This window comes from Solanum stenotomum, chromosome 12 (genome assembly GCF_019186545.1).
Source record: "Solanum stenotomum isolate F172 chromosome 12, ASM1918654v1, whole genome shotgun sequence".
NCBI classification, from domain to species: domain Eukaryota; kingdom Viridiplantae; phylum Streptophyta; class Magnoliopsida; order Solanales; family Solanaceae; genus Solanum; species Solanum stenotomum.
Genome location: NC_064293.1, coordinates 43395081 through 43416450, shown reverse-complemented (window position 1 = coordinate 43416450; position 21370 = coordinate 43395081). Strand labels below are relative to the sequence as shown.

General features: G+C 33.0%; 3 protein-coding genes and 1 long non-coding RNA gene across 8 annotated transcripts; 1 reads left to right on the top strand and 3 right to left on the bottom strand.

Moving 5' to 3' along the window:
* Positions 1-33: 33 nt before the first annotated feature.
* LOC125848483 (chloroplastic group IIA intron splicing facilitator CRS1, chloroplastic) lies at positions 34-8400 on the bottom strand. Of its 5 annotated transcripts, none has more exons than XM_049528348.1 (11): positions 7404-8399; positions 6131-6605; positions 5072-5202; positions 3673-4011; positions 3444-3600; positions 2415-2704; positions 2263-2322; positions 1966-2101; positions 674-771; positions 404-605; positions 34-248 (listed from the first exon to the last, which is right to left on the bottom strand). In XM_049528348.1, exons 1-8 carry the CDS (start codon positions 8316-8318, stop codon positions 2060-2062), a joined length of 2409 nt encoding a protein of 802 aa, XP_049384305.1. In that variant the 5' UTR covers positions 8319-8399; the 3' UTR covers positions 34-248; positions 404-605; positions 674-771; positions 1966-2059. The 5 variants fall into 5 exon arrangements, with proteins under 5 accessions (XP_049384305.1, XP_049384306.1, XP_049384307.1 ...); XM_049528349.1 differs by having other exon boundaries at positions 34-403; positions 486-605; XM_049528350.1 differs by lacking the exon at positions 34-248 and having other exon boundaries at positions 391-605; positions 1966-2097; positions 7404-8400.
* A 1658-nt stretch (positions 8401-10058) lies between these two features.
* Positions 10059-11989, bottom strand: LOC125846865 (delta(7)-sterol-C5(6)-desaturase-like). The gene is made up of 3 exons (XM_049526548.1): positions 11734-11989; positions 10433-10741; positions 10059-10357 (listed from the first exon to the last, which is right to left on the bottom strand). Exons 1-3 carry the CDS (start codon positions 11957-11959, stop codon positions 10059-10061), a joined length of 834 nt encoding a protein of 277 aa, XP_049382505.1. The 5' UTR covers positions 11960-11989.
* Positions 10101-18010, top strand: LOC125846869 (uncharacterized). Its single transcript, XR_007444413.1, has 2 exons — positions 10101-10245; positions 17969-18010. It is a non-coding gene; the product is annotated as an uncharacterized LOC125846869 (long non-coding RNA).
* On the bottom strand, positions 17675-20231 carry LOC125846856 (delta(7)-sterol-C5(6)-desaturase). The gene is made up of 3 exons (XM_049526532.1): positions 19872-20231; positions 19019-19324; positions 17675-18080 (listed from the first exon to the last, which is right to left on the bottom strand). Exons 1-3 carry the CDS (start codon positions 20086-20088, stop codon positions 17788-17790), a joined length of 816 nt encoding a protein of 271 aa, XP_049382489.1. The 5' UTR covers positions 20089-20231; the 3' UTR covers positions 17675-17787.
* Between the last annotated feature and the right edge of the window lie 1139 nt (positions 20232-21370).

Genomic DNA, 21370 nt, shown 5'->3' with positions numbered 1-21370 from the left:
TGGTTAATCTAGCTGTGTCATACGATGCTTGTGCCAACGTAAAATACCCAAGGCTGTCATCCAAATTATATATTATCGTCTCCTGCTGTAAATGAGCAGCCACAACCTGACCACACTTGTTTTGATAAATTACACTAACACCTATGTCGTAGTCTTGTGTTAAATGAAGGATAAGCCATAGGTGCACTACACTCTGGATTGATGATCGCTAAATAACAATGAATCCTCCTGGTAACACCCATCTCATCCTGCATCACAACCATCTTTTACTGCAGTGTGGATTTGCCACTCCTCGATTAAGCTAAAAAGAACTTAATTTTAAAAGTCAATGTGTGGTAAGAACAGGTCCTTGTAATGCAATCTTCCATTGAGTGGTATAAAACATTTCTGCAGTAGTTCAAACCTGGAATTGGCACAATATCACAAAGTTGCTGCAAGAGAGGAGGAACAGTGTCCTTAAATTCAGCAGTGCAATTAATGTTTACCGACTCTGTGCTGTATGGAACAAATCCCTGTAGTATGTTCATCTTCTCCCTCCTCCAAATGTCTGTTTTATTGCTTTCAAGTGTAGAGGTGGGCCTACTTAATGCTTCGACAGGTAATTCCTGTAATACAGGTCATGGGACTTGAGGTCTGAGTTCTGGAACTAAATCAAAATAATCTTAAACCTTACCAGATCATGCAACAAGTATCAGTCCTTTGAAATTGTCTATTATGTAATGTTAGCAATGTTACTCTATCAATCCATTGCATCTGCAGTCCACCACCATCCTGCCACACAAGATACAGATAAGTGAACTACATCATGGTTGAGAATTCGACTGTCCCAGTTCTACAGCTATGGAAAAACCAATCAGAACTATTAAAACCTAAACTGAAGCACCCTGAGCTAGTTGACACATAATTTTTGCTGATCGAATGAGAGTGACAGGAAAACACAGCAAGAGAAATGATTAATACATTTATTGAATGACACACTTAATCCAGCAAAAATGCTACCAAGGGATAAATTAAGTAGAAAGTAGCAAATTCTTGAATCTCTGGAGATTCGTTCAACACCATGTAACTTTGCAGGCCAAAATGGTTCTACAGTAGTATTTTACAGAAGTCTCACTTCGTGAGCATCAAAATTTCCTAAGCATTCGTGCACACAAAACCCCAGTGCATGGCACACTAGTGCTAAGTCCCATGATGTGGAAGGATTTATCAACTCTCCACTTTGTTAAGAAGATGCAGTCCTTGGCATCTTATCGTCTATTTGCATTATTTAACACATGGTCACACGATATGTAGTATCCGCTTTAAATCTTGGTCTTCTGCTCATTTTTGGGATTCTAAAGCCACTGATATCATCGATCTCAGACTCTCAGTACAAAAAGTTGGAAGCTTAACAGCCAAAACTCAAAAACCATGGCTTAGCCTCGACAAGGGCATGACTTTTAGTAGATCAACACCTCTTCAAGAAATTCAAACCTCCATATTTCAGACCAGATTTTCCAAATCCAAAATTAAGCTGAAACAATATGAGGCAGTTACATCTCTTACTTCAACCCAAAAAAATAATAAAGATATTATGAGGCAACTATTTTGCAAGGTTTAGCCATTAAATTTATAGTGCTGCAAACCACCCGTCTAGAATTGAAGTAAAACAAAACTAAAATATCAGGATATTGACAGCATATCTTTATAGGTAAGAGAATAGGATACCTGAACTGTTCTGGTCTCATCAGGAGAATCACAAAGTTGAATGTTTCTCCAAGTTGCACAGTTATCCCAAAAGTGAAATCCCAAGATGCACTTCCATCTCAAAATTTAATGAGTATAAGGTCATAATTCAAGGGCTCTCAAAGCAATAGTCCTTATTTCCCCATAATACTCACCTAGCTAATGGGCTAGCTAGGTGAGTATTATGGGGAAATAAGGACTATCGCTTTGAGAGCCCTTGATTTATGACCTTAAACTCACCTAGCTAATGGGTGAATTCTCTTCGCGCTGATATATGTAGACCATGTCAAGACAGAGATCAAGAGCAATAGTAGTTATGACTGCACCACAAGCTTTAGATCTCCCCCATTTGACCAATCTTTACTGTATATTCTACCTGCAAAAAACAACTATCCATCAAATTTCAGCTAATAAAACTGGATAAGATTCACTTGAGATACCATTTCAAAGCCAAAGAAATAGTCACAACTAATTTTAAAAATGGAAGGCAAAGGCAATCAGTAGACAAAGAAGAACTTTAACAGAGACAGAAATTACCAACTTCAACTTAAGATCAGAGATTGCCTGCTCCGTTTGATTTGCATAAAACTTCAATGACTGAAAGAACAACATAATTCTGAGATCCAGGATTCATAACAGTCACAAAACTAAGGACTAAATAAACTAGCCTTAAGACGCAGAAGACTCACTCCAAGTCTCTGCATTTCCAGGGACCGACATAAAGCTTGTCTTTTGTTTAGAAGATTTTGAGGAACTGACTCCGGGCGTCTGTAGTTCTTTCCCCGATAAATTATCATTGCATGGCCTTCTTTAATTTTGTCAACAGAAATCAGTATTCCACCACTTTCTGTCTCCAGGAGCTTTGCAGTATGAATGACCTGAGAAAAGATTTTCTGCATTGTGATCACCTTAATAACTTCTCTGTGCTTCCAATGCTGATGGAGACCAGCTAAGACACCATCAAAAACACCACGTCTCCCTGAAGATAAATTGAGAAAGTAGATTTGAGGTGACCAAGTGATCATAAAATAGTTTTATCATAGAGCAGAACTGAAAACTTTCTCGATATTTTAAGATCCTAAAATTTTGAGCAATTAGTAGTTATCAGACAGAGGTATTGTTGTCGAATATTGGAATGAAATGGAGCTGAATAAAACAGAATTGATATGAAGGAATAATATAGTTGGCTCAACTAGCTCGGGTTGAAGCATTGTTATTGAGCCGTGAATAATATTGAGGAAAGCAGTTTGTTTATACAAGTCCAACTAGGGNGGATCCCAGCCTTTAGTGCTAAATATTAATATACAAAACTGTTACCTTTGTCAAATTTTTTTTTTTTTGAGCAATTAGTAGTTATCAGACAGAGATATTGTTGTCGAATATTGGAATGAAATGGAGCTGAATAAAACAGAATTGATATGAAGGAATAATATAGTTGGCTCAACTAGCTCGGGTTGAAGCATTGTTATTGAGCCGTGAATAATATTGAGGAAAGCAGTTTGTTTATACAAGTCCAACTAGGGAACATGACAAATAATAGTTCACTTCTCTGTGGAACTATTTAAGATGTGTAATCATAACAGAAATTTCAGAATCCGGGTAGATAACAGACAATATATCTGTAGAAGACTCTCATGTTTCCGATTGCAACTCAGCTACAGTTTTTATAGTTTGACCAAGAAAGAGAAGAGAGGAAAATATCGCAAAAATTTGCTCACCAAGAACTAAACTCCGGTTCATCTTCAATCCTATCTGCCTAAGAGATCGTCTTTCTTCCTGTGTTAAGATTTCTTTATCATCATCCTCTTTGGCAGGTCTCCAGGCAGCATTTAGCTTTCCCAGTGCTATAGATGATTTTTCAATCTTCTTCTTGAGCTGCATGATAGAGTAGGGTTTCATTTGCTTCTTAAAACATTGAAAGTGAAAAATGAATAGCTGATATCTTACAATGTAAAGGCTGTGCTGTTGATTCCTCAGTTCTTTTTCTAATCTTTCCTTTTCAGACATTAATTGAACTTCAACCTCAGATTTCTCCTTTCCAGGTTCTGCAATTGTCTGGAATTCTGATAAAGTCCCAACACTACTACTGCTCATTGATACTTCCATAGTGATTGAAAGAGTTTCAATTGCTTTGAATCGTGCAACTTCTTCCTCAAGCTGACATCTTGTGAGCTCCACCTCCCTTTCAGCAACAATGTTTGCAACTTGAGAAGGAAGAAAATCCTTGCCTCTGTATAGGATTATAAAGAACTTATTCCGCAATAAAAGGACTCCTCCTGTAAGATGCTGCAAAAAAAAAGAAAAAAGAGTTGAGCATTTTATCAGAATCTTAAGGGCAAAGCCGCTGATCTATAGCCAATGTGCCCAACCTTTTCTTTCATTTAGCTTCTAACACTGCTTAGAAGGCCCACTAGAGCACTATGGAAATTTTATAGCTAAAAGAGGCTAGATTCTGTAGCTTGAATAACATTTCCACCAAACACCATTCAGACACTTATGCTTTTTCCAGTTGTCGAAGTGTTTTCAACACCACACAATTGTTTACTATGACACACTCCCAACATTCATAATCTTAATGAAAATAGACTTCGCTGAAACATTCACAACAAGCTTCCTAAGCTCAATTCTGTCACCAATGTCCTGACACATTCACCAACAAAGCTTTGAAACCATCTATATTAGCTGCTTAAGTCCTCTTTTAATTTTGCAATTTCGGTAACTAATTCAATCCTAAATTATTTCTGTTCTGCAAAAGAAGAACTAATAGCATAGGACAAGGCGCAATCATGGTAAGTTCTTGCCATAATCTGATGGGAAGAAATGACCCAGCACTTCTTCACTCCACTGGGATATGAACCCTGGTCTCAAAGATGTTCACCCAATTCATTGGCTTCTAGGCTGCACCCCTAGCGCACTAGTTAAAACTGATTATTATGTATGAATAGGAAGAATTGAGAACATTAGAAGGATACAAATGGGTATTGAAAGTGAGCAACTTTAAAATTGAAAAACTCAACGCCTCGCCAGACCCTGCTCTGCCCTACTTCCATTTCTAATTTCATAGAGAATCAAAATAGGGTTTCAAACTGAAGAATAGTACCTATTTCATTCTACTATCTACCACAATATGAAGACAAGATAGTTATATGAAACAGAGGGCAGTTAGCAGCTCTTCTCCTCCCATTTTCTACTCTACTAAGATGCCTAGAAATATAACTGATGTCATGTAACCATAAAACAAGCTAGCTATCTATTAAGACAGACTCATCTATTGCTCAAGAAGTTGACTGCAATTGATTGAGAAAACATAAGGATGTTAAATACAAATTGCTTTGACCAAACTTACCTTTAACTCATTTGCCATTAGCTCATTGCTAGTATTTGGAATTCCCCACTTCAAAGCTATCTTTGCTATGTGACATTTCTCCCACAACTTTACGACTGCTGCAGCCAAGCCTTGCAGTTTTCTGTTTCTCCCTTCATGTCATGTCATGAAAAATAAACTATCTCAAACAGGACAAACATAGTCATAGAGTTGCACAAGGTGCATAACCAATTGCATCAAAATGGGTGCTCAAAACTTTCATCAAATCATCCACGATAAAAAATGTCAAATAAATACAATTAGCTAATTTATTATTCATGTGCAGCAAAGACCTAGCAACAGACGAGAGTGCACATGTATAGTGTTCTAGAGACAAGGGTGAATGAAGGGATCTGACTTGTTTCTCTTTAACCTCAAGAGGTGTAAAAGGTAGATCATTTTGATATATTTATCTACTGTCTCCATGCAAATTTGACCATGTTCAGGGAGTAAAACATAAACCAAATATAAACCTCTGAGAATTACATAAAAGCAATCCCAAGTCAAACTCTTACATCAAGAATATGTAAGAATCAATATTTAAACAAGTCTTGTGTAAAGATGAATTTTGACCCTCATATGCGCAGAGTGGACAAAAGGAGTCCTTACGACAAAAGGCACCACAAAAAAAGAAACTTGCAAATGACAAGTACCGTCAAAGTTCTGATTAAGACATTCTGTTTTCTTTCAAAAAAGGAACCCACTTCCTAATTAGCTTATGATGTTACATGTCCACTTTTTAAATGTCTAGACAGTCAAACTCAGAAGAAGCATATACCACTGTTAATGCACCAACTGGCAATTTTTCTTTCTTGACATGAACATAAATGGCATAATATCACACGTACAAACAACATACAACAAGCAAACTACAGTTACATAACAGTAATATTCTCAATGATAAAGATGACTCAAGTCCAAATTATCAGTAGAGACACAGTATAGCAACCCACGATATACACAAGCAGGGAACATATGCATAATAGAATTACTGGAGCAATTCGTCTGCACAAGATATGATCATCAAGATGAGAAACCTACCAAGGACAAAATGAGTTGGCAAAGAACGAGCAAGTTTCCTTAATTGTGTAAGTTCATCATCTGTCAGCTTTGATCTTGAACGTGGTGGGCAAAGTCTAAATGGTGGCTTAAATCCAGGAACTACTTCAGGAAGTAAATCCGCATCCACAGGCAAAGGCTTTGGCCACCACCAATCAACATAACGAGGTCCTAAGTCATCCAACAATCTATTAGCTTCCCTCACATAAAGTGACTCATTCATTGCTAGGCTATCCTCTTCTGAGTTTCCAACACTTATCATTTCATCTTCACTGCTCCCACTTGAGTTCAATGGTGAGAAAATACTTGTCTCTTTAATATTTTCAGTAAATGAAGAGTTCTGGTGATTACAGAGAAAATCATGCTGTAGCTCCCTCTGTTGTAAAGTATAGCTACATCCTCTATAAACAACCAGAGCATTTTGCTTCATCCAAACAACAAAGCCTCCAGTCTTCATCTGCAGTACAAAAGGAATAACACACAATTCTATCAAAAAGGACAGAAACTTAACAAAGTAACCTCTACACTTGTGAGAAATAACTACTAGAAACCATGTTAGTATTATTTAGGAACAATGAGCACTGGTTTATTAGATACAATAAAACAACATAAAGAGGAGCATCCGAAAGGACAACTAGTCCCGTCATGCTTAATATAAATAAGAGGTTCCCTGAAAAAGGAAACAGTTCCAACGCGAAGTTACCAACTTGATCGATGGACTAGACTTGTTTGAGGATTCACAACTATGACCCCTTGAGCGAACAAATCATAAGAATTTTAATACAGAAACTGATTGCATGAAGCAAACACTTTTACCAGCATCCAAGACAACTAAAAATCAGTTCTGGCAGTCCCAAAACCAAAGCCCGAAATCACTTTCTTCTTTTCCTAGATTAAAAAAAAAAGACTCAACTCAATCAAAGAGGGATCAGAAGTATTTTAAAACACTAACGGTAGTTTGATTTGATGTATAAGAGGAAATAGTCTCTCTAAGAATACTGCATTACTAGATGACATTCGTTAACATGAGAATTCTTGACAACCGATATTTGCTTGATGATGAAACCACACCGCAACTAAATACCATTATATATCTCAAACATACAAATATGTTATAGCAGGATCAGAAAACAAAATATAATACATCAGAAAATGAAAAGGTACCTCTGCAAGTTCTTTTTACCCTACGAAGCACAAAATATAGAAAGCTTATTTACGGACATGATCATTGATAATACCGTGTTTATAGACAAACCTCAACAATTTCTCGAGCTCTGTCCATATTACGGCATAGAGGCAGGTCAAATTTGAGCATTGCAAGTTCATTATTCTTCCAAATAAAGTGGATTTGATCAACAACAGTTCGGGTAACTCCGGCTTTCTTAACCTTCACCCACTTCTGAATCCTTGCAGCCTCACCCCTCAATCTCTCAAGCAACATTGCATCAAGATTCGACTCTGCAGTCGTGACAACTTTCTCATTCTTCATTCTCCTATACACAATTTTCACCTCACTCTCCCATGGCATTTTCACCCCACTTTTTCTACTCCCTCTTCCTTCCCCCTCTCTTGATAAAACACCAAATTCCACTCCCTCAAGGCTTTCCACGTTGTCCTCCTCCCCATATGGGTTTTTCTCCTCAATTTCATAAGTCACATCTCCCCATTCAGATAAAGATCCTGGTGGGAACTGAAATTCAACCTTTGCATCAGTTTCCACCTGTGTACCTTCCCCAATTTGCGTTTCTCGGAGTTTATCAATTCCTTGATAAATCATCTTCATTGCTTTTTTACCTCTTCCTCCACTAACTTTACCAGAAAGTGTATCATTAGGGTTTTGGGTTTTAGCGAAATTGGCATCTTTCTTCTTTCTTGATTTGGATAAGTCCAAAACTTGATTAGGTTCAAGAAGAAGAGGACCCCTCATCCATGGAGCAGTAGGCCCTTTAATTCCTGAACTTGATGACCCATAATCTTGATTTTCAAATTCAAGATTGCATTGCTCCTCGTTCTTGATGGGATTATTATTATCATTGTATTGAGAGGAAAAGCTGGTAAATTTAGAATTGAAAGATTTGGAAAAAAGAAGAGTTTTTTGGTTGATAAAAGAATTGGAATGGTGATAACAGAGGGTATTCGAATTGGGAGCGAGAACCAAAGGAGCAGACATGGATATCTTGAATTCTTAGGAATTTGTTAAGCTCTTAGCAGTTGCCAAGTTTGTGAAGTCAAATTTTATCAACAAGAAAAAGGAAACAACGACAAAGCTCACTATTAAATAACTTATGCTGAACTGATTTTTTTTAGCTTGCCTCCCTCTTTACATATTTGCATTTCGGTATATATATGAGTTTCATAATTTATATGTATATTTAAAATTAATTTCATCCTGTGTATTTGATATTAATTTTATCTTGCGTATCTGATATCAATATCATTAATGTATTTTATATCAAATACTCTTTTAGTTCACTTTTACTTGTCACACTTTGACTTGACAAAGAGAATAATTATTGAGATAGGTATTTTACCAAATTATCCCCTATTAAATGATATCTTGAAAAATGATTTAAAAAATAAGTACTTAATGAGGATAAAACATGAAAAAAAAATATATAATTTTTTTATTTGTTAAAAGTAATAAGTAAAAATAAAAAATTATTTTAAAAATAAGCGACAAACAAATATGCACTGATAGAGTATTTAGCACATGCATATGAGATTGAGAATGTATGTGTTTAGTATCAAAATCTCTGCTCGAAACATTCATTTGTGTATTTTCTATTTTCTGTAATGCACTTTTTTTTTTCTTTTTTTTTTTTTTATTAACTTTTGACCATTACTACCAATATCAATTTATTATTTAAATATCACTTACAAATATTAAAATTCATCTAATCTTCTTATGAAGTTGGACGAAATTTTTCATTAATTTGAATGATATAAGTAGACAAGTTTTGATGACCTAATTAAACTGGTCAAACATCATTGTGCTTCTAATATTAAACCCAAAGAAAATTACATTGTTACCTATAACATATAACATACTTATGTTGAGATAATGAGCAAAATGGTCCTTAAAGTATGGATATTGCTTTGTTTTGGTCATCAATATCCTTCACTTGTTTGAAATGGTCCTTAATGTATTATAAAAGGTGTTTATTTTGATCTTTTATTTTAAATTTAACAGATTTGTCAAAAAAATAGTATTAAATTTAACTATGAACCTACGTGGCTGATAAAATTTATCGTTATTGTCTTCTTTGTTAGCTCCAAAGAAAATTTCATGAAATCTAACATTATTATCTCTAATTTCTCTAACAAAAATTTAATTTTTTCTCTTGTTAAAAATAAAAATGGCAGCTCAGTGAAATAATATTTTAGAAAATAGTAAATTTTGTTGGAAAAAGAGAGAAAATGGTCTTAGATTTTTTGGATTTTTTTCTTTAGAAATAACAAAGAAGACAACAATGTTGAATTTTGTTAGCCACATAGGGTTTATAGTTAAAATTATTACTTTTTATAAAAAATAAATCTGTTAGATTTAGGTAAATGACCAAAATGAACATTTTTTATTACAGTATATATTAAGGATCATTTCAATCAAGTGAAATACTTTAATGACTGAAATAAACACATTTCTTATACATTAAGAACCATTTCAATCGAATGAATAAAGCATTACCCATTTATTAAGGACCATTTTGGTCATTTTATTTCCTCTACTTATATTTGATAGATGCAATATATCGTTTACTAATATCTCTCGTAAATTCAAATAACTTGACAAATGTTAGTTTTTAAAAAGTATCGGAGTTAAATTTCTTTTATGGTGAGTATAACAGATTTTATGGCTTATTACTTATAATTAAACATAAGGGAAGAAAAGATAATAAACTATTTTCAGTCATTACATTTTCTTGTCATCCTGTTGATCATCAACAGGATGACTAAGAGTACCAAACATCCAGTCCATCCATATTGTGTAATGACCATAATTATGTCGATATGTTGTATGGTGAATAGTATGATAGCCAGCACCCATTACAGGCCACACCTTCCCATGTATGCAGTCATGAATATTAGCAGTCCATAAGGTATCCATGAATAAGAGCCCTATGTGTGTAGTGAAATGCATTGGCACAACGAATAGAGCTACGACGTGTGGCATCGCCTCCAGTACTCCATCCAGTGGGTGCAGTGCCATTCCTGACATGTTCATCATTCTGAATTACAAAAAGAAAGAAATATGGATGGTATGTATGACTAGAGTTGAGAGCTTACCAGCAAATGGGGAAAGTTTGTTTTGCTTGTTGTAAATATGATGTGTAGAATGCAGATATTTGTACAGAGGTTTTATGTCATGCATTAATTTGTGCATCCAATAGATTCCAAACTCAATTATTACAAGATAAATAGACGTATTGATGAAGTAGGAAAGCCATCCAACATCACTTATTCTTGCAAAACATTTAGTCCATCCATTTTCAATTAAGTACTCAGAAAGTGATGGAAGGACACAGTACCAAGGCATAGCTTTCATGGCAACTGATATCTGCAACACCATTGCTTCCTTTGATAGTATGGCCTCACCTGCAATCAAAATGTTCATCAGCCAAAACCGAACCGAAACAGTATAATATATTTGGTTTGGTTTTGATAATTTCAAAATCTATTAAGTTTATTTGGTTTTGATTTTGACCAATAACTGATCCAAACCGACCTGTGAACACCCCTATATGTGACCCTTTTTCTTACACTTTACATACTTCAAATATTGTAACACCCCTAAAACAGGACCGTTTGGAGCCTCAAGTCAAACTTTATAGAGAGGTCTTATTTTTTAGTTGACACACGAATTAAATTATTATAATATACTTAGTATAAACCTATAAATGAGGTCGGAACAAGTAGGATATACACTTATATTATGAAGTGAGAATGTAAACAATGTAAATTTTCAGTGAAAAATATATAATATCAAGTTAGAATAATAAAACCTGACTCAAAATTTGAAAATTATATATATTGATATCGAAATAGTGTTGTGCTAAATTTGTTAATTAAGTTGATATAATGATATTAAAATAAAAGTATTGATTAGTTTTGAAATTTGAAGAAGACATCAAAAAAATAAAGTTGATTTTTTATAAACACACAACAATAGACTTTACATGATGTAGAAATTTAACCGTTTGAGATACTTTAGATAAGTGAAAGATGTATTAAAAAAAATATATAAAAATAATAATGTTGGTTCATGATATTCATTAGAATATAAATGAAACAACAAAATAGATATCCAAATAAGAAAAGATGTTGTAACTAACTAAACACTATTCAATTTCTCAATTATTACAACGATCTCTATATTAAATGAGGTAAAAATTATTATATTTTCTATCCAAATTTTTATTTTCAAATTTATCAATACATTAGTTTTATTTAAGGGATAAGGCTCAAGTATGTCATCGAACTTTGAAAAAAAGACTCATTTATGTCATTCGATTAAAAGTTTGGCACATCTATGTCATTTCTGTTTGAGAAAAGACTTATCCATGTCATTATTTGTTAACTGAAATGACATATATGAGTTTTGGGAATATAGAGATTGCGGTTCAAGTGATAGACGTAGAAGGTGCAGAGGGAAGCGGAGATGAAATAAATTAGAAGAGCGCCAATGTAGTTACGGAGCCATCCTTGAAGCAAGTGAGGAAGTGGTCCCCACCATGATTCCGGCAAGAATGTACCTAAAACCAGACGATTGTAAAACGATGTCTCCTCCACGAACACCTTCAAGTAATCCTCCATCTCCGACGGATTGCGTTTTACCAAACTCCGGCAGAGGAGGAACTATGGAGTGAGAGCTAGTGAGAAGAAGTGGGTCTACCGCGATATCACAATATGTGCATGTGTGACCCTATTTAAGTAAAATGGATTACTCCTTCTGTTCCAATTTATATGACACATTTCACAGTTTATTTTTAACATTAATTATTTTTTAGAACCTAAAATGGAAATAATACGATAACCATGTAAAAGTGATACAAACTTTTGACTCGAGAAAAATAGTTCAAACTTCTAAGCAATTCAATAAAATATAAATGAAACTGAAAGTTAGAGAACTTTAAATATGAAGTACATACTATAGGATTTGGCAGATCTTTATGATAATTGTAGTATTGTATTCTGAGAAAAACAAAAGAGAAATAAGGTTGGATTAAAATGTAGGATATATTTAATTAATTTCAGATTGCATGGTCAATTTATTTCGATTAGGATATTATTAGGTTTAACAATGGAGTTGTACTAAATGAAATAGAGCGGGACAAGTTATTTTTTTCTATCAAAGTTTTGTTGAATGATTCAATATCTCGCCTCATTTTTATTAATTTTTCATATTTTAAGTTTTCTTTATTAAATATTTTAACGGAGAGATACTCTAAAATATTTTTAAATTTTACGTCAATTTTTAAGTATATATTATTTAATTTTTAAAATTTTAAATTTTGTCTGAACCTTAATTTGAATTCATGTTAACATGCTTCATTAATCTCGCTATTATTGAGAGTCAATTAGCATTTAGTTATATGTTTTAATTTTTTTTGTTTGACATATAGTATTATTTATGTGAGGTTTAGATTAAAGTTGAAAATGCGTTTGGTCATAGTTATAAAACGTATCTTCTTTCTTCTTTTTTTGAAAACACGAAACATGATTTGAATTTAAAATGTATATCAAATTACTTTGATATCACATGGTTAAGAAAGACTAGAAATTAAAGGTAGTTTTTTTCTTTTGGGCAGTCGTACCACAACTATATATTAGGTTGGGAATGCATGGAGCGGTACGAAATGAAATAGGGAGGGATAAACTACGTTTCCTATTGAAATTTTGTTGAACGGTTCAATGACTCACCTCATCTAATTTATTTTTCATACTTAAATTTCCTTTATTAAATATTTTACGGAGATACACTTTAAATATTTTTCAAATCTTTGTCACAGTGAAATATATATTATTTAATTTGTAAAAAAAAATAAAATTTGTTAGTACCTTAGTTTTAAATTCACGTTATCATACTTCATTAATGTGGCTACTATTGAGAGTCGACAAGCATTTGATGATAGATTTTATTTTTTCCGTTTGAAATATCTTATTTATATGAGGTTAGCAGTGAAGTTGAAAATGCATTTGGTCATAGTCCTAAAACGTACTTTTCTTCTTCTTTTTAGAAACACAACATGATTTGGATCAAACATGCATATTGAATTACTTAAAGATTTCATGGTGAATTTCTTTCAACTAGAAATAGTCATTTTTGGCAGCTGAACTACAAGTATTAGGGTTGGCAAATGAGCGGAACGAAATCAAATAGGGCAGGACAAGCTATTTTTTCCTATTGAGGACTATCTCGGTTCATTTTTACTTGTTCAATATTGTAAAAAGAAAAAAAAATAAGATCATATGAACCAAAGTATTGACGGAAGGATATTTTTGGATCAAATTATAAACAAAGAACATTTTTATTTATTTTACATTATTTGAAAACAAAAAAATTGACCTTTTTCTATGAGAAAAATAATTTTTCATTTTACTTGTTACTTTTGAAAAAATAATCATTTTTTTCATATTTTATTGTTAACATTAATTATTTTTGAGAACCTACAAATGTGAATTAATGGAAATAATACGATAAGATAACCACATAAAAGTGAAACAATTGCTGGCTCAAGAGAAAAATGAGGCTGGAAAATAATTTTGACTCGAGAAAAATAAGTTCAGACTTCTAAGCAATTCAATAAAATAAAATATAAATGAAACAGAAAGTTGATAAATTTTAATAATAAAATGTCGCCATGCAACTTTATATATGAAGTACACACTACTTACTAGTACGTAGGATTTGGGAGATCTTTATGATAATTATACTACTGTATTATGAGGGGAAAAAACGAGAAATAAGGTTGGATCTAAAATGTTGAAACAGGTTATTTTTCCAAATTAAAATTTTGTTAAACGATTCAATATCTCGCCTAAATTTATTTATTTTTCATATTTCAGTTTTCTTTTATTAAATAATTTGAGTTTTCTTTATTAAACATTTCAAGGAAGAGATACTTTAAAATATTTTTTAAATTTTCATCAATTTTAAATATATGTTACTTATTTAATTTATAAAATTTTAAATTTTGTTAGAACCTTAATTTGAATTCATGTTAACATGCTTCATTAACCTGATTACTATTGAGAGTCAATAAGCATTTAATGATATGTGAGGTTGAGATTAAAGTTGAAAACACGTTTCGGCATAGTCATAAAACGTATTTTCCTCCTCTTTTTTGAAAACACAAAACATGATTGGATTTTAAATGTATATCAAATTATTTTGAGATCGCATGTTAATTCTTTTCGACTAGAAATTAAATGTAGTTTTTTTTTTGGACAATTGTACCACAACTATAAGAGTTGACGATGGAGCGGCACGAAATGAAATAGGACGGGGACAAGCTATGTTCCCTATTGAAATTTTGTTGAATGGTTCAATGACTCACCTCATCTAATTTATTTTTCATACTTGAATTTTCTTTATTAAACATTTTACAGAGAGATACTTTAAATATTTTTTCAGATTTTTGTCACAGTTAAATATATATATATATATATTATTTAATTTGTAAAAAAGTTAAATTTTGTTAGAACCTTAGTTTGACTTCACATTATCATACTTCATTAATCTGGCTACTATTGAGAGTCGGCAATCATTTAATGATAGATTTTAATTTTTTTGTTTGAAATATGTTATTTATGTGAAGTTCCTAGTAAAGTTGAAAATGCATTTGGTCATAGTCCTAAAACATATATACTTTTCTTCTTCTTTTTAGAAACTCGTCGGGCTGTGTTGGTTACTGTAACAATGTGTTTGAAAAGGATGAGCATCTAATGGTGATCTTCATCTTCTCCTTCCTATCCTTTTTCGTAACATCAAATAGAGTTCATATATATTAATTATGCCTATATATATGTTTGTTTGATGCCAAATAGAATAAGTATCAATTTAGCTTTCTTATAATTATGCTACCACTGATTGTTTGGTTTAGTTGAGAGGAATGGTTTGTTTTAAGCCAAATAGAACAAGTATCAACAATCTAAATTGCTTATTTTACACTGTTTTCTTATAATTTATAAAGCATAGAATGTGAATGTGCACTAGTTCATCTAAATGGAATATATGCTCCTTGTTACTTTAATGTATTTTCCTTATTCAACTTTGAAATCCATGTTATATATATATAGCTGTTAATTTCTTTCTCATTTCTCTCTTTATACACATATAGTACTCGAGATACAATTCATGAATTCTTCTATATCGAGAATGTGATCTAAAATTCTATAGACTCTAAAGTTTCTATTTTCTGTGTTATGGAAGTGTGTATTCGTTGCTGAAATGTCATCTATGCTTGCCATGTTCTGTAATCAGAATTATATGTGAGTATAATTAAAAGCTGTTAGTGCGGTTTATCAACCAAAAGACCCATTGGTTCTTAATACCAACCGAGGGCCTGTTTAGGTGATAAATTGCTCTTTAGCATTCTCCAAAAGAGCTGGGCTTGAATGAATGAAAGCTCATATCATAGCTTTTGTGCATCTTAATATCTGTTAGTTTACTATCTTTAGGTTCCTATTTAATACGATAAGTTATTTTGAGTATAAAGACTTATAACCTTCCATTCAAACACTGCACCATGGTATCTCCCTGCTTTCTGTTTTTTTTTTTCTTTTTTCTTTTCTCTGTCTCGAAGTTGGTTTACAAGTTCAACTTAGATATGGGTGTTAAATGTTGGTTTGATGGTTGAGCTGTGAGAGGCTTAACTCTATTAAGAGTGGAGATTTGAATATTTTTCATGGGTTTATTTTTATAATTTCCCCTCCAGTTGGTATGACCATTTGTTCATTTGTATGTTAAAAGTCTTTAATATAAGTATGAATAGTGTGCCTAATTGAAAGTTCCTTTTCCATGTCAATTTGTGAATAAACCTTCACTTTTGGACCTTGTTGAATAATTGAACAATTAAGTATAATGGTTTGGAGTTTTTTGTTTACATTGCTTATATAAAGCTAACAGTGGCCTTGATTAATTGTTTATTCCTTTCAGTAGTTAAGCCTAAGTCTTAGACTGATAGACTTTAAAGAATTTTATTTGTTTTAAACATTATGCATGATCAAGTATTCACTTGGCTTTTGCTTCAAAGAGTTAAGTACAGTAATTGTTGATGGGTTAAATGGTAGTTCATACATTTCCTTGTTTTGATACTAATTTGTCTAATTTGCCCATCTATGCATATACAACTGTGATGAGTCCGTTTCGACTCTCCCTTTCTTCCCTGCATATTCTCTGCTGAGCCGGAACATCAACACGCCCTTGTTTCGAGTCAACCTCATCAAGTCGTGAAAGGGAACCATAATATTATTGGGTTAAAACCCGAGAAACTAGTGGCAGGCAGCAGCTCAAGAGAACTGAAAATGAGAACGTTTTGGGTCCAAACCCGATTATCCATGGAGCAGGGTGATAGAAGCAGCCCCAAGGGGCTAAGAAATAACATTTTTTTGGACTTAAAAAGTTTGAGAATAATGCCGGTAGAGCAAGCTGATGCGGAAGCTGAGATCAGCTTGAAATTGTCCGTTTTTCTATTTATATTCATCTTTTTCCTCGCATTTTAAATTTCATGATATTTGTTGCTAACTCTAATATTTTTGTCTTTTAATTAACTTAGATGAGTCCCAATGGAAAATTATGGGTTTCCAATGATTATGATTTTTATTTCACTATCTAATTAACTCAAGTTCTATATATTCACCTTTTCAATTTTAAGTTCTAAAATTAAGTTAATTTGTCCTTTTAGGCAAATTGAAAGGGTGTTTAGATTGGATTAAAAGTTGGTCAAACCTACTTTTAAGCCAATTTTTTACTTTTAAAAGTGTTTGACAAATATAAAAAATAACTTAAAATAAGTTAAAAATGACTTAAAATAAGTTGAGAAGTGTTTGGCAATGTCGAGAATGACTTAAAATAAGTTTAAAATGACTTAAAATAAATCAAAAATAGGTCTCCCCCTAATTTTTATTTTTTGACTTAAAAGTCATTTCAGTTTGACTTTTTATTTTTGACTTAAAAACTACTTTTTTTAAATCAATCCAAACGGACCCTTAAGTTATAAGACTAACTTGATAATTATCTAATATTCTCTCAAAATTAGTAATTAGCTTGAAATTCATGTTTATGAGTTTTGAGTTAACCATCTAGTTCAAAATCTTGACTCAGATAAATTGTTACGCTAGAAATAATTTTTTCCATCCAACATAACATGGTGAGTTTGACAACGTTAAATACCTGTGAAACATTTAGCTTTCGTTATCTGATTACCTCAAGAGCTGTGGCATAAAGTTAGAAACTGAAATTTTCTTCCCCACAGATTTTATTGCCTTACTATTAAATATAAGGGAAGAAAAGACATAAGAATACATAACCAAATTGTTTTCAGTCTGCTACATCAAAATTTACATCCACCAACGATGGAAACACGAGACAAATTACTAGGACAATGAACAACAAGGAACATCCTTGAGTGCAAATCACATTACATTTTCTTGGCATCCTCTTCAACGGGATCACGAAGTGTTCCAAACATCCAGTCCATCCATATTGTGTAATGTCCATAATTATGGCGGTATGTTGTATGGTGAATGGTATGATAACCGGCACCCATTACAGGCCACACCTTACCATGTATGCAGTCATGAATATTAGCCGTCCATAAGGCTTCCACGAATATGAGCGCTATGTGTGTAGTGAAATGCATTGGCACCAAGAATAGAGCTACAACATGTGGCACTGCCTGCAGGATTCCATCCAATGGGTGGAATGCCAATCCTGAATAGCACAACATGTTTAGCAATTAGCTTGAAAATGTACCAGAAAGGAAGCTACGACTCTCAGAGGTCAAATTAGCTCGATGGAGTATCAGAAAATTACAACACATAGGTGACACATACCAAACCATAAATTAACTGGACATCATAAATTAGCTAGCTTGCAATATTGTGATGATTTAGCAACCAATTTCCTAGAACTGGATATGCATTGCAAAGAGTTATAAAGAAAGTTCTGAATGTCAGAGATAATAGCATGGTTACAATTTACAAAAGGTAGGGAGGAGAAGACAGGGATGGCTTATGCTGCTGTGCGTTGGTTAGGGGCTGTTATGCAGAGAGAGTCGATTTAATAAACATGAATGCATGTTGTGGGTGTGAATCAAAGGGACAATGTCATTAGTTGTAACATACAGTCTTTTTCTCTTTGTGATGGAATTATAGGAAATACCTTATAGCAATTTTTCCAAATTTCCACATTTTGAGAAATTTGCTTAATATTTTTCTTTCCTCAATCCTATCACAAGTTCTAGTTTCCAACAAAATGAAAGGAGAAAATAAGAACAAACAAGTTATCAAATGCTACTCCACTCTGTTCGAGTAAACTGGATTTGGCACACAGAAACAATTAAAAAGCAAGATACAGAATTCCAATGTGTTCAGTTATTCCCTAGTCTAACCAAATACCTAAGTCAACACTCGACAACCTTGACCACAAAACAAAAGGGTGCACAACTCAAGACATGGATGTTAAAATATACATATTAATTTAATGTCCTCATGACTAGGTTTTCAACGTTTTTAGTCATCACACAGGAAACGCGCAGTAATTCAACAAACAATCAATAGAGTATCACAGAGAAACCTAATGGCTCCACGAGCTAGAAGTTGTTTTCAGAAATAAGCACCAATATGGTATGACTAGACTTAAGAGATTACCAGCAAATGGGGAAAGTGTGTTTTGCTTGTTGTAAATATGATGTGTAGCATGCAGATATTTGTACAGAGGTTTTATGTCATGCAACAACTTGTGCATCCAGTAGATTCCAAACTCCACTATTACAAGATAAATAGCCGCATTGATGATGTAGGTAGGCCATCCAACATCACTTATTCTCGCAAAACATTTGGTCCATCCGTTTTCAATCATGTACTCAGAAAGTGATGGAAGGGCACAGTACCACGGCATAGCTTTCATAGCAACTGATATTTGCAAGAGCATTGCTTCCTTTGATGGTATGGCATCTGCCATCAAAATGTTCATCAGGAGAAAATACAAACCATTAATTACTCTTAAATCTTTATCGAAGCATAAAAAACTGGAATTGCTAAATTCATTGAGATATTGACATCCCTAGTTTGAACTAAGAGGACCCATCAATTAATACAAATATACACAAGAATGTGGCCTACTGGTCAATCAAGTGGGTTGAGCACGATAAGGTCTCAAGTTCAAATATCAACAGAGACAAAACACTAGTAGGTGATTTCCTCTCGTATGTTCTAGCCTTAGTGGACAGAGTTACTAATACCTGATAGTTAAGATCCACAGTAATTGTTCTACATTCAATACACAATAAAATGGGAATATGCATGTTTGGCCTTTTCTTACTCTTTACATGCTTCAAATACAGTAACACCCAAAAAATGCCAAAATATTCAAATCTAAAACAGTCAACGTAATTCCATTAACTTATAAATTTCCAATAATGCAAAGAAATCGTCTATACACAAACGAAATTCAAAAAAAAAAAAAACTTAAACGGGAGAAAAAGGGGGGAAAAAATCATACCTTTGGGAATATAGACATTGCGTTTCAAGTGATAAATGTAGAAGCACCAGAGGAAACCGGAGATGAAGTAAAGTAAAACACCGCCAATGTAGTTACGGAGCCATCCTTGAAGCATATGAGGAAGTGGTCCCCACCATGATTCCGGCAAGAATGTACCCAAAACCATACGGTTGTAAAACGATGTCTCCTCCACGAACAGCTTCAAGTAATCCTCCATCTCCGACGGTATACTCGGAAAAAGCGAAATATGCCCAGGTCGGGTCGGGTCGGGTTTTACCAGACTCCGGCGGGGATGGTCCGCCGGAAGAGGAGGAAGTTTAGAGTGAGAAGATGGGGAGGAAAAAGAAGAGGGGCTAGGGCGGTAACTCAACTGTATGTGGCTGTATTTAATGAAAATTGATTCCATCTTGGACTACTCCCACGTGTTGTCTGGTGAGCTAAACTGACAAAAGATTCTAATAAGATAGTCCCTCTTTATTTTTATTTGTTTAATATTTTAAAAATATAATTCAGATTTTATTGCTATTTTAAAAATAAAATAACGTGAAAAATGTTGCAGGAAAATTATTTTTGATATATTTTAGCTCTGAGAAAAATAGTTCAAACTTCAAAGTAATTCACTAAAAATAAATTAAACTGAAATTTAGGATAAATTTTGAAATTTTAAAATAAGCCTGCAATTATATCTTGAGTCAAAAAGAGATCGAGATAAATAAATTTTATGAACAAACAAAATCTGATTATTATTTTTTGAAAAATACTAAAATCTATGATCAAACGATATCCATGAGTTATTGGTCACACATCCAATTCAACTAACTTTGATTTTAGCTTGAGATTGTTTAATAACCAACCAATTCTTTTACTTACATTTAACGTTAATGCTATTAAGTGATTTTCATAAACAAATGTATTAAACTTTAACTTTAACTAGATGAAAGTTTGTTTTTTTCCTTCAAACTTGTATTGAGCTAACCAGCCACTTGTTGCAATTGATGTCACAGTAATTAATTTTGAAGGGGGACACTCGACTACATAAAAAAATTCAAAAATTAAACTTTGTCTGTCTTATTATATGGGTAAAAACTATGGCCTTCATGAGTTTGGCCTATTCTACTTTGTCTTTTTTTTGGTTTCATTATCATCTCTGTGATTAATCATTGTGTGGTCTTTCTTCTTTTCCCCTCTGTTAATGTACATTCGTTCTATATATATTATGAGATTGAATTTGGTAATTTATTATATTGAATTTTGTATCAGTCTAATGAAATAACATTTCTACATTTTACAAAATAAAAATTAAATAGTGTATACATTATTCTTTTTTCAGACTCAATTTATAAAATTATGTTAAATATATTATTATTGTATTATATTAAATTTAATATTTCTCATGTTAACTATGTTATTGATCGAAAACTACTTGTCAAATAAATATCTATTATTTTTGCGAAGATTGCAACTAGCAGGCCGGCCAAAGAGAATCAACTCTCTCTCTT